This window comes from Passer montanus, unplaced genomic scaffold (assembly GCF_014805655.1).
Source record: "Passer montanus isolate IOZ18808 unplaced genomic scaffold, ASM1480565v1 scaffold60, whole genome shotgun sequence".
Classification (NCBI taxonomy): domain Eukaryota; kingdom Metazoa; phylum Chordata; class Aves; order Passeriformes; family Passeridae; genus Passer; species Passer montanus.
Window position 1 is genome coordinate 3,639,461 of NW_024371038.1, and position 12,032 is coordinate 3,651,492.

Here is a 12,032-nt window from a genome sequence, read left to right on the forward strand (position 1 = left end):
AGCCACCCCACTCTGCTTCCTCAACCTGCCTACACTTCCACTGGTCTACTGCTCCTCACCCTCGGCAGCTGAGTGACTGCAGCTTGTAACTGATGCAACCTTGCCTGAATTTTTATATTCTTTCAATTACTGAAGGGAAAAACTTAAAAAACCAAAACAAGATCAACAGACCAACGGGACAGCCCATATGCAACCAGAAGGAACACTTGCTAATTATTAGGCCAGAAATATATCCTTGCTGCAGTTTGAAGCTCCCAGTTCAGCTGAAAACAAGAAACACTATCTTCCTGAGGAAGCAAACCTGAAGTTTTGGCTCTTTTAATTTTAGGAAAGGATGAAACAAGAGATCATGCAACTGCATGCAACCTGACCAGGACAAGCTATTTAGTTGTAGGGTGTAAATCTCTAATCTTTGTGAGAAAGTAAAAGCTGCACCTTGAATATTGTGCGCAGTTTTGGGACCCTCACACAAGATAAACACTGAGGTGCTGGAGCATGTCCATAGGAGGGCGAGAGAGCTGGTTTGGAGTCTAAGGCCTATGAGCAGCAGCTGAGGGAGCTGGGGGTTATATATGGCAAGGTGTGGATCAGTCTCTTCTCCCAGGCAGCAAGTGAAATGACATAAGGAAATGGCCTCAAGTTGCCTCAGGTGAGGCTTAGATGGAATATCAGGAAAAATTTCTCTATGGAAAAGGCTGTCGAACATTGGAACAGGCTGTCCAAAGAAGTGGTTGAGTCACCATCCCTGGAGGCATTAAAAGACATATAGATGTGTCACTTAGGATCATGGTTTAGTGGTGGACTTTACAATGCTGGGTGAACAGCTGGACTCTATCATCTTAAAGGTCTTTTCCAACCTAAATGATTGCATGATTCTATGTAAGCATCTCCCCAGTGTGGCAATACAAAAAATAGCAGCCCAATCATCCAAAAATCCATCCTTCATCTGTTAATAAATTGCTCAAATGTCCTGTTCAAAGTCCAGAAACCTGCTAAATATGTCCAAGTCATTTTAGGGAAGGGTTGTCATCCAGAGAGACCTGAACAAGCTTTAGGAGTCAGCTCATGGGAACCTCATGAGGTTCAATATGGCTCAGTGGAAGATGCAACACCTGGGTCAGGGCAAACCCCAGTACCAATAGAGGCTGGGAGATGAAGGCATCAAGAGCAGCCTCACCAAGATGGACTTGGGGGTGCTGGTGGCAGAGAGACTGGACATGAATTAGTAATGTGCACTTGGAGCTCAGAAAACCAAATGTGTCCTGGGCTGCATCAAAAGCAGTGTGGCCAGCAGCTCAAGGGAGGGGATTCTGCCCCTCTGCTCCACACTTGTGAGACCCCACCTGGGGGCTGTGGGGTCCCCAGCACCAGAACAACATAGACTGGTATTGTGAGTCCAGAGGAGGCCATGACGGTGATCAGAGGGCTGGAGCACTTCTGGGAAGACAGGCTGAGAGGTGGGGCTGCTCAGCCAACAGAAGACAAAGCTCCAGGGAGACCTTAGAGCCCTTTCCTAAGGCTACCAGAGAGCTGGAGAGGGAGTTTTGACAAGGGCACGTAGTCACAGAACAACAGGGAATGGCTTTAAACTGATAAAGGGTAGACTGAGAGTAGAAGAAAGGAAGAGAGTGGAAGAGTAGGAAGAAATCCTTTAGTGTGAAGATGGTGAAGCAACCTAGTCTAGGGAAAGCTGTCCTGCCCACGGCAAGGAGATTGGAAAAAGGTCTTCAAGATTCTTTGCAATCCAAGCCATTCTGTGATTCTATGTTTACCTCCCAAACATAAGCTGAACTAGCAAGTGAGAGAAAAATGACATGATAGAGGAGTAAACAAATGCTGACAAAGTAAACCTTTGTTTCCACATAACAGGGTTATAACATCAGGGTTTTTCTTTGTCACTTCTGGGGCATTTCATTGCATTTCAATATACCTACACAAAAGTTTAAAAGCTCAGCATCATTAACTGAATGCTCAAACAAGACAAGGTGACATTTAGAATATATTAAGAAATAACTTCTTAACAACATAATAAGCTGACAACTTCTTGCAGAATTACATCTGTTATTGAATGATAGTTCACTCTCCATCCCTGTCATTATTACTAACCAAAACTAAGAGTGACCCAGAAACTGTGATTTAAATCTAGCATGTGTGTGTGTGTGATGTCAGATCAGTTCTTATGTGGGAGTAGTGATACTCTGCATTACAAATTTAACATCACTGTCTTGCACCTACACCTACATAAACGTTTAAAATAAAAACTTGCAATTTAGGTTAATCGTTGCTATGGCTCATGAGGACCTGGCAATGAATCCCTTGAGCTTCTTAGAAAAGCACCACCCCCCTCAAAAAAAAAAGGGAAGGTTATGTGGTAGGTTAACTTCCTCCCTTCATTTTTATCAGCTTTGAAACAGCAGGACAAGCAGACCTATTTGTGATGCACTGTGCCTCTGTACTTTAACCCCGGTGCCTATGCTCCAAGACTGGCTAAATACATTTCTGGTATTAAATATTGCATTTCAAGTCATTAAGGCAAGTTCTGATTGAAAGGGCCTCTGTTCCCCACATCAGGTGACAGCAATTACAGCTGTCACCTGATTACAGGCTGAACAGAAGAGAGTGGGAGGCAGCTCTATCTCCAGGGAGGAAGAAGTTATCTAGACTTTCAACCTCCTTTAAAATTTGCTTTTGTTTAAGCCCTATTATCAATTGCATGTTTTATGGTTGAAAAGCTTTGGGAATTTAGGATTTCCAACTCCATTATTACATTTCTTTTGGTGCAGGTGTTTCAAAGGCTTTTGAGCATGAGTACCCAAAAAGGAAGTTTTGATCATCAGTTTCGTATTTGCTGGCAAAACACACTGTTGAAAAATATCTGCTTAGATTTTAAAAAAGACACATCTATCACAGTTCAATAAAAGCAGTTCAAGTAATGTCTACAGTGTCAAAAATAAATAAATCAACATTAGCAGAACTTAATTCTGCTAAATTGTTTGTTTTAAATACTGTAAAGTTCACACCTGAAATCTGTATTTCACAATTGAAGAAATTATCTTTCCTGCTAGAATAAGTTTGAGATGTTCACCAAAAACCTAAACAGTGCAAACTCATCAAATGAACGTGAACCTCAGCCACAAAATTACTTCATACTCCACACTGTATACAAAGAAAGCACAGCCACTGTCACTTTTGTGAAGAAAATGAAGAATTTTACTAAGATCAGACTCAAGAAATCATTAGCAGGTGATAATCTGAGAATACCATAAAAACTGGGACTTGAAATGCACTTTGGAAGGAAACAAAAATCTTAGAATAATAAAAACATAACTAAAAATTGCATTGTGCAAAGCGGTACTTGTGAAAAGGAAGGAGAGATAATGTGGATAAACATCTGAACCTGAGAGAGTGCAATATTATGACAAAACAGGAACAGTGTGATCTTTGGATGTATTAGCTGGAGTTATAAAATAGATTACATCCCTGCAGTTCTTTCTGTCTCACGACAAGGTATCATAAAAATCCACATGCAATTGTGGGATCCTTAAGTTAAGTAGAAATATGGAAAGGGAATAGGAGAGAGCAATCAAATGATGGAGCATGGATGGTTTCATCAGTTAAACAACAGAAAACCAAGTCAGATATATTTACACTAAAAAATAAACACAATTTGAATTGCATAACAGCTATCAAAAAATTCCCAACTGATCATATGAGGATTCACCACTTCATAAGATACTGAATACTTTTTGAGAGATGTGAATCTATCAAATAATGGAAGCAGGATGGCATTTGCAGTCTGTGCTAATGTAAAAATAATGTAAAATGAGTACTCACTTCTCACCTACTAAATCACATTGTTTGAAGTAACCTTTAAACTTCCCCTCTCTTTTTTAAAATGTCAGTTTGAGCAGAAGATTGACTTTAACTCAGCTACTCTTGTTATCTTACTAGATGATAAATGATTCCTATGCAATGCTTACCATACTTACCTAGGCATTTCTAATGTACAGATCACAGCATTATCTAAGCAGTATATGATTTAAAGAAATGATTGCTTTAACTTTCAATGAATTTAGTGCCTGCTGCTCTAGAGGAAATGTAACAAAAATTCTTCATGCAAGCCCAATGAAATTTGTACATTCCATATACGAAGAGATGAAAAAGATACAAGTAGTTGAGAAATCATAGGGAAAAGGTGGCTTTGAAACAATATAGTAAAATCATCACCTCAAAGGAAAGATTTCAGAGAGAAGAACACAATAGCAACACCAGGTCTAAAAAAAAAGTAAACCAGAGAGTAACTAGATTGTAACTTAGTAAAAATAACCAAGAAAAACTTTGCATCAGAATTCAGACAGGACAACAGGATATGATTATAGAAAGGTCAGACTACAGTAAGACATCATGATTTCCCAAAGCCAAGAGAATATAAAGCACAGCAATCTCTGGTTTTCTCATCAAGGGAGCAGCAAGTTCATGGGACGGTGAAAGCTTCAAAAGGAACTGAAAGTGTAAGGAACAACACAGAGGCCAAAGGATGCATCTTGAGATCCTACAGTGATGTGGTAGCAGTAAATATTTCTGGTTTCAAGATTTACATGAAGGGAGTAAGAGTTACAATAAATCCTTCAATACTGATCATAGCAGAAGAGTAAGAACAGGGAAAAAAATGGCTGCTGGAACCAAAATTGTATGCATCTTTTTTTGGACACAGGATGTTTTCAATCTCATCTATTAATTGGTAAGAAGTACCAATTATGAGAAAAAAAAAAAAACAAAACAGAAGTTAGAATTTAAAAGAGTGCTGTGACACAGGATGTTTTCAATCTCATCTATTAATTGGTAAGAAGTACCAATTAAGAGAAAAAAAAACCAAAACAGAAGTTAGAGTTAAAAAGAGGGTTGCCTTTAACACGGTACTTGTACAGAAGAATTGTTAAAAGCTTACAAGTATGTGCCCAAGTTAGATTTAAGGCTTTGCTGGTATAGGAAATCATCAATACAGCATTATCCCACTTGGCAAAGCAGTGTCTTGTATTCACAGCAGGCTAATGAAGAAACACAGTAGAGGAAGAAAAAAACTCAAAGTACAAAATCTAATCAGTATGAAGTTTCACATTTAATGCCATCACTTGTTACCTGGATTTCTAGTTCAGCAATATGCTGCTGGAGTTCTGCCACAGCTGCAATGCGGTCTGCCTCACGGAGCCGGACTGCCATCACTTCTTCTTTACTCTGAAAGAAATCAGAAATGGGAGCTAACTAGCACCAGCTTTGGCTGATTAAAGACTGCACTGCTTTTACTCAAAATCCTGAGAAAACTTCATACACTGCTCTGCAAACTACCACTATTCTAAGGAACCCAAATTTAATTTTAACCCGTAGGAGGAGTATGTAATAATCTAATATAAACTCTAAAGTATATTAATCTAAAAAAAAAAATCTCTGCAGATTTGAAAACTTGCTGTTATCAGTTTCAAGATCCAGGAAACAACTGTCTTTTTTTCCATAAATATTACACTGTAAATTAAGAAAAAGAATCAACATTATAAAAGAAACCAGCTCATGCTTTAATTTTGGACTTATTATATATAGAGAAACATCAAAGCTACACAAGAGTTACTTATTTCATCATTTCCTTTGTCATAAAAAATTTTAAAAAATTAAATACAAAAGCAAATGTATTCTCAACCCTATTTAGTCCAGCTATCTTAGTCACAGTATGACAAAGACATTTTAGAATAAAACACTAATGCACGTAACATACAGTTGGCCTCCCACTGTAAGTTTAACCTACTAGTCTGTCTATAAATGATAGGTAATTTGAGTTTGAAAAAGAGAGAAAAAAAATGTCCAGTTTCATGAGGCAAGTCCTCAAGACTTCAGAGCATAAAGCAACATTATATTATCAGCAGCCTGGTACAACCACAGAGAGAAAGTAGTGTTAGATAATTAGTGAGCAATACCATCAGCTGAAGAGCAAACAGCTCTGGGAAGAGACAGATTAGGCTCAGGTACACCTACTTTTATAGCAGAGTGGTGTAACTAAACTGTATCAACTGCAAATCAGTTCCAGTACTTCGGTTATTTTAATGTGCTTCAAACAAACAGTAATCAATCACCCTTCATTAGACAGTACAGCTGAAATAAAATCAAACATATCAAAGCTTATCCATAGTAACTACTTCTGAACATGCTATTTGTTTGGTTTTGGTTCCTTTTTAAAATATTCCTGTAATGAGCCATATAATCTACAGGACCCAATTAAGTGCATTTGTAATCAGTGGAGCCCATTTCAGAGAAATCTATCATGTTCTAGACAAAGTTTAGCCATTCTTGCTAAATTCTGTTACACGATTGCTCAAATGAAGCCAAACCGACAAGTCCACAGGATTGCATGTATTTAACTGAAAGCTGAAGGAAAGACTGGCTTGGTTTGACTTTGGTATCAGAGATGAGTCAATAGTGCTGCTCTAGATGGCACTGATGCTTTATCTCTGAAACAGAGTGTGTTCTCAATAATTACCACAGAAGTTGATATGGTAGGAAAGACAAGATTGTGTGTGTGGGAGGGCACAAATCTTAAATTGTAAATTCTTTAGCACAACTGATTAGAAGATCAGTGGTGAGTTTCAAGAAAAAATTTGAAATTGAGTCCTTGCTGTAGAAGCAGTAGTCAGATAAAAAGGGAAAACATAACACATCTGTGGCGAAAACAATTGTCATAGAGCTGGTATGAGATGCAACTGGCTACAAAAAATTTAATTTCTGCTTAAGCATTTCAAGATAGCTTTTAAAAGAAAATTACAAACTCCCAAAACAACATACCAGTTTATTTGGAGTTGAAAATCCAAATTTATACTTTTTGAGACAGTAGAAATATTGCTACCTAGCCAAGACAAAAATAAAACTAGAGCATGAATTCAAACAACTTGAAAAAGGACAAGAAAAAAAAATAATCCAACACCAGTTAATAGAAATCAGGAATAACTGTTGTTGTTTTTTATATATAATCAAATACTACTTGTAAAACATCTTACAGTGTAAATTTTAACCTTTTTTTCTACTAGCTGCAAAACAAGTTTCAGGATCTAATGTTAGTGCATGTCAGTGAAGATACTTCATTGGCTATTCCCCACAGCTACTTTCAGAATTTCACAGAATCTCTAAAGGCTATGACTGGTGCTCTGTCTATTACTGTCACACTTTTCTCTAGCCCATGCTAGAACATTGTTCTAGAAATGTATTATCCCACTGAGAATATTTATTTGTACTAACTCATTAATCAGGTTAAAGACATATTGCTTTTTACATAGTCAACATAAAACCAGAATATTGACTACACAGTCTCAATCCTCGATCTCTTAAGGATTAATGAGCACCCTCAATATCAAAAACTAATCAAACCAAGTAAGTTACGGGTTATATGAAAAAGGCATCACCAAGATTACGATTATTTAAAAAAAATCAATAAAATTAATCTCAGCATTAAAAAAATAGTATTCAGGAAACCAGAGGTTATGACAAAAAGAAAATTAGTAGAAGACATTTCTTCTAGTTAAGATTCAATGTCTTTTTTCCGAAAAGCTTGTGATGGGGTTTGAGGAGTCAGCAGAAGTTACTTCTTTGCTGCACTGTACATTCAAGTCCCACTAGAAACAAATGGAACCAGCAAGACAGTAAGAAAAATGAAAACCTGAAAGAGTCTGTTGCTGAGGAGTGTCTTTTTATATTACACACAGACACTTTTCTGAGTAGAACCACGCTCTAAAGTAAATATTTATCTTTGTGGAACCACAAAGAAGCAGCTCTGTCAAAACCTCAAGTGGTTTTTGTGAGATAGTAAATTCAAAATGATATTGTCAAAATCAGTAAAAAGAATTTTGGTTTTATGATTTATGCTTCTCAGTTAAGACAAGATTTTATCCAATAATGGCAGACAAGACTAAAATGTACATATATTAGCACACAAATATTATTTTCAGGTGTCGTTTACCTTGCATTCAATCTCTGCTTGTCTACGTTTTGCTTCGTTCAGCTGAGCCAGGAGTCCTTTGTTCTGTGCAGAAAGATACTGCACCTTCTCCTGTAGGTTGGTAACCTCTTGCTCTGCCCTTCGTAAGTGATTGCTATTGATCTGATTCTGAAATTTATGACCAGAAAAAGGAAGCAAAATACATGTTAAGGAAAGAATATTAATCTAACTCCCTGAAGTCTGACAAAACAGACTTAGAGATGATTTAACATAAAAAAACTTTTGATGAAAAAGCGTTCAGAGTTTTCCAAGTGTAATCAGAAGAGACTGCATAATATTTTGTTTATCATCAGGATATTCAAATTGTTCTTAAACAGATGACTCACTGTAAGAACATTATTGCAAAGCTCCACCACACTCCAGTAGATCTCTTTTTCCCAATTTGTTGCCTAGGTAAGGCAGATTTTATGAACTTGTGAACTACACTATGCATCCAGGAAAGACCAGGTAAGTCAGAAATGCTGACATTGCACATTTCCCTGTCCAGTGAATTCCTGAAAGCAACATGGCACCTTAGTTGAGATCAGTGCACAGGTACAAGTCACAGCATTTGTACCTGAAGCTGTGCACACCATACCACGAGAATGGCATGTTTCTCAGATGACAGCTGAGCAGCATAAGCACGTACAAAGACTGAAGTGAGAAGCACCTAAATACATGTGAGCCAAACAGCAGGATCTCTCCGCCCCCTACTGACCAAAACAAGATTTGTAAGGCAAGAGGAAACTTGTTCAGTTGGTGTAGATGAAGATGCCTTTGTCAGAAAGAAGCCTTCATATGCCTTGCAGTTGGTTCATCCGTCTTCAATAGCACATCCTTACATGCTCTCCTGGTTTCTGGAATTGCTGAACCTTTTCAAGTAAAGCTATTGTTTGTTTAATTTTGTGGATGCATAGATCTCTTTCAAAAAGTAACATTTAGCAGGTTTTCATGGGAAGATTTCTTAGAAGCCTCACACAAATCCTTCTCAATCATCAGCACGTTGTGCTTATTAACTTGAGTGAAAGCTTACTAATACAATATGCACTCACCACTTTAGTGCATTTTCATTTCAGGTGCTTAGCAACTTATTCCCTAGTTATACAAAAAGAATGATTGTCTTTTCTGCACAACCCTCAGCAGACATAACCCATGCTTTTCTATTTTGTCGCATTAAAGGCAAACCTTGTGCTAAAAAACCCTGACCAAACACAGCTGCTTTGCTGAGTCCACAGCTTAGTAACCAGATTCATGACCTCAGCAGAAAATCAATCACAAACATCATCAAAAGAAAGCACACACGGCCACCTAAACATTACTATTATCAGAACTGCCAATCAGATTTGTGAAACTTAAAACACCTTAAACATACTTTTGTTGTGTTACACCTGTTAAGATTTAATGACTTAAGACACATTCAGTGTTTACAATTAACCCAAATTAGAAATTCAAGCAGCATAGTCCTGGAAAAGATTAAAGAAGAGACATGAAAGTTGCACTGCATGCACAGATTCTCCCATCCCCATCTAACAGAAGCAAAAACATCACACATTTTGGAACTGAAGTCCTGCCTGTAGATAGTGAAGACCATCTACCATGTAACACCAAACTGCCAGCATCCAGCTCAATTCACACCTCTAGTGTTCAATGACATACCTGTGTCTCCACCTCCATCATTCTTTGTTTGGTCTCTTTCAGCTCAGCCTGAGTTTCTGCTTCTCTCAACCGCACTGTCATCAGCTCATCCTGTAGCTCATTCAGTGCATTTTTTTTGGGAGGATCTTTCCATCTTCCAGTGGTACGAGCTAGGTGACGCTAGAAAAACAGCATGGTTTTGTTGGCAATGCCTGATCATTCCTGGTGTTTCCTTACTTCACCTAAGGTCTCAGTTATATGAGGACAAATAGCTAGAGTTCCCCTGTTGATCCTAAAAGCTAGAAACTCATGGAAAGTTACTGGTTTTAAGAACAGATAATTAAAAACTGAACACATTCATTCCCAACTACATTAAGTCAGTCAATTGCAAGTATATCCTGAGACTTTTGTCTATTTCTAGCCCTTTTTAACATGCAGCAAAGTAGGAGTACTGATCAGGTATTTTCCTCCTACCATTACAGTTAGCTGGCAGCACAAGGCCCTCTGCCATCTATAACAACTAGGCATCAATTTCTAACATACTTTTGAAGTTAAGTTTTTGTGACAGCTGAATTTAAGGATTTTTTCACCTCAGCAGTTTGATCCATAATAATTAGTTTCTACTTGATCTCAGTATCTCAATTTTAAAGTCTTATGCTTTATCATTGGAAACAAAAATTCATAAAATTGTATTACAACCCATACCTGCCAGTGTTCCTCCAAATCTTTGACTTGCTGCCTCAGTTCTTTGAGACCCATCAAAGATTCTGCTTCTCTTAATTTTACTGCAATCAGTTCTTCTTGTAGTCTGGCAACATTTTCCTCATCAGGGAGAGAGCTGTTCCTCTGCAACAAGGACCATCCTCTTAAATATGTATTTGAATAAAATTGTGCTTAGTGAAACCCAGTCCAATAACACAGACATGTAACAATAACTATGAAAACTTTAAGTGCATATCTTCTGCAAAATAAAAATAATCAAAAAATCTAAGCTTCTGGATATCTTAAGTGTGTATAAATAACTGCAAAGTACAAAAAAAAATTTTATAATGTAGTTCTAGATATTCTGACTTCAAGATTTCCCTGAATGGTATCCCTAACAAAAGGTTACATTTAAAATATTTGAACACACCATCAAAGTATGGAGAGTAATCTGGAAGGTTTTGAGCTAGTTGATAAAAAGTAAAGCAACAATGAACTGAAATTACACCTTAAAGCTATAACATTTATTTAGGTTTACAGGAAAAAATAGCAAATGGAAATTAATTTTTTAGGAAGTAGGTCATCAGCCTTCGAAAAGGAGAACAGATATGCTGGCAAAGGAACCATCCGTTAATATTTATAAACAACAACCAGTCAAGAGGTCTTAGAGATGGAAAATGTGAGACACATGAGGAAAAAGCAGAAAAGTGAGAGAGGGCTAAACAGAAAACATGGAAACACCAGGAAATGCAAAACAGAGACGAAATCCTAATGATAGAAATGTGAGAGAAAAACAAGAGGGGAAGAAAATGAACAGGCTGTCTACAATATCCCTACAACAAATCACTGGTCACCAAATATTCAAAGCTGAACTGTTCTTGACCACTTTATTTCCCTGTAGTTGTTTTCAGCAAAATCAAGTGGCTTTAAAGATGTATAATACTGTGACAGTTGTCAGGTTTTCTTGAGAGCTGAGTAAAGCACCTGATTAACATTAACAGAACACAGCACAAGAGCCATTGACTAGCGTTCCATGGGAGTTTTGGGATCTGAGTATTGGCAAATACAGGAAATGAGAGGGCATGTTTCTGAATGTTTATGGCACTGTCTTTGTGGCCATGCAAATCTTGGGTTATTCAGCAGAAGCACTCCAGATTACACTGCTCAGCACTAACAGCAGTAAAGAGCTGTACTGGAGGAATTTGAGGCACTTCAGCCACTTTCTCACATGCATAAGTTCATTATGACACACTGAAATATTAGTGTATATCTGAGTTTGTCTGGTGCACTGGAACTAATCCCACTATTCCAGTTTTTCTTCACAGATAAGTTTTCGTTGTATGCTGTCTCCATGCTGATAGCGTTTAAGTAGTCTCCTGAATTTTGAAAAATACTTTATATCCTGAATTCTTACCAATGGTCAATACAGTAAAAACTACCAACACTAAGCCCATCAGATAACTGAAAAATAAATCTTGACTCCAGTGGGTTCATCTAATTACCTACTAAGTTCTAGCCAAAGCCTAAGTATATAGCTCATTAAAATTTCCTAAGGAAACTAATTCCAAAGTCATTAAAATAGAATCTGAAAAGCAGGCTTTGTATCAGGTCAGTTATTGTTTTTTGGGGTGTTTGTTTTTTTGTTTGTTTGTTTTTTTCGGAGGGGGGTGTTTGTTTTTGA

At 37.4% G+C, this 12,032-nt stretch overlaps 1 protein-coding gene across 9 annotated transcripts in view; it reads right to left on the reverse strand.

The window, feature by feature from the left end:
• The window catches only part of EVI5 (ecotropic viral integration site 5), a 73,840-nt gene that overhangs the window by 23,268 nt on the left and 38,540 nt on the right, over nucleotides 1-12,032 (reverse strand). For all 9 annotated transcript variants that reach the window (XM_039727118.1, XM_039727115.1, XM_039727114.1 and 6 more), the window contains 4 exons: nucleotides 10,355-10,495; nucleotides 9,671-9,829; nucleotides 7,997-8,143; nucleotides 5,140-5,235 (listed from right to left, as the gene is read on the reverse strand). In XM_039727118.1, coding sequence (XP_039583052.1) covers nucleotides 5,140-5,235; nucleotides 7,997-8,143; nucleotides 9,671-9,829; nucleotides 10,355-10,495 — 543 coding nt within the window. The remainder of the gene's footprint in view (nucleotides 1-5,139; nucleotides 5,236-7,996; nucleotides 8,144-9,670; nucleotides 9,830-10,354; nucleotides 10,496-12,032) is intronic.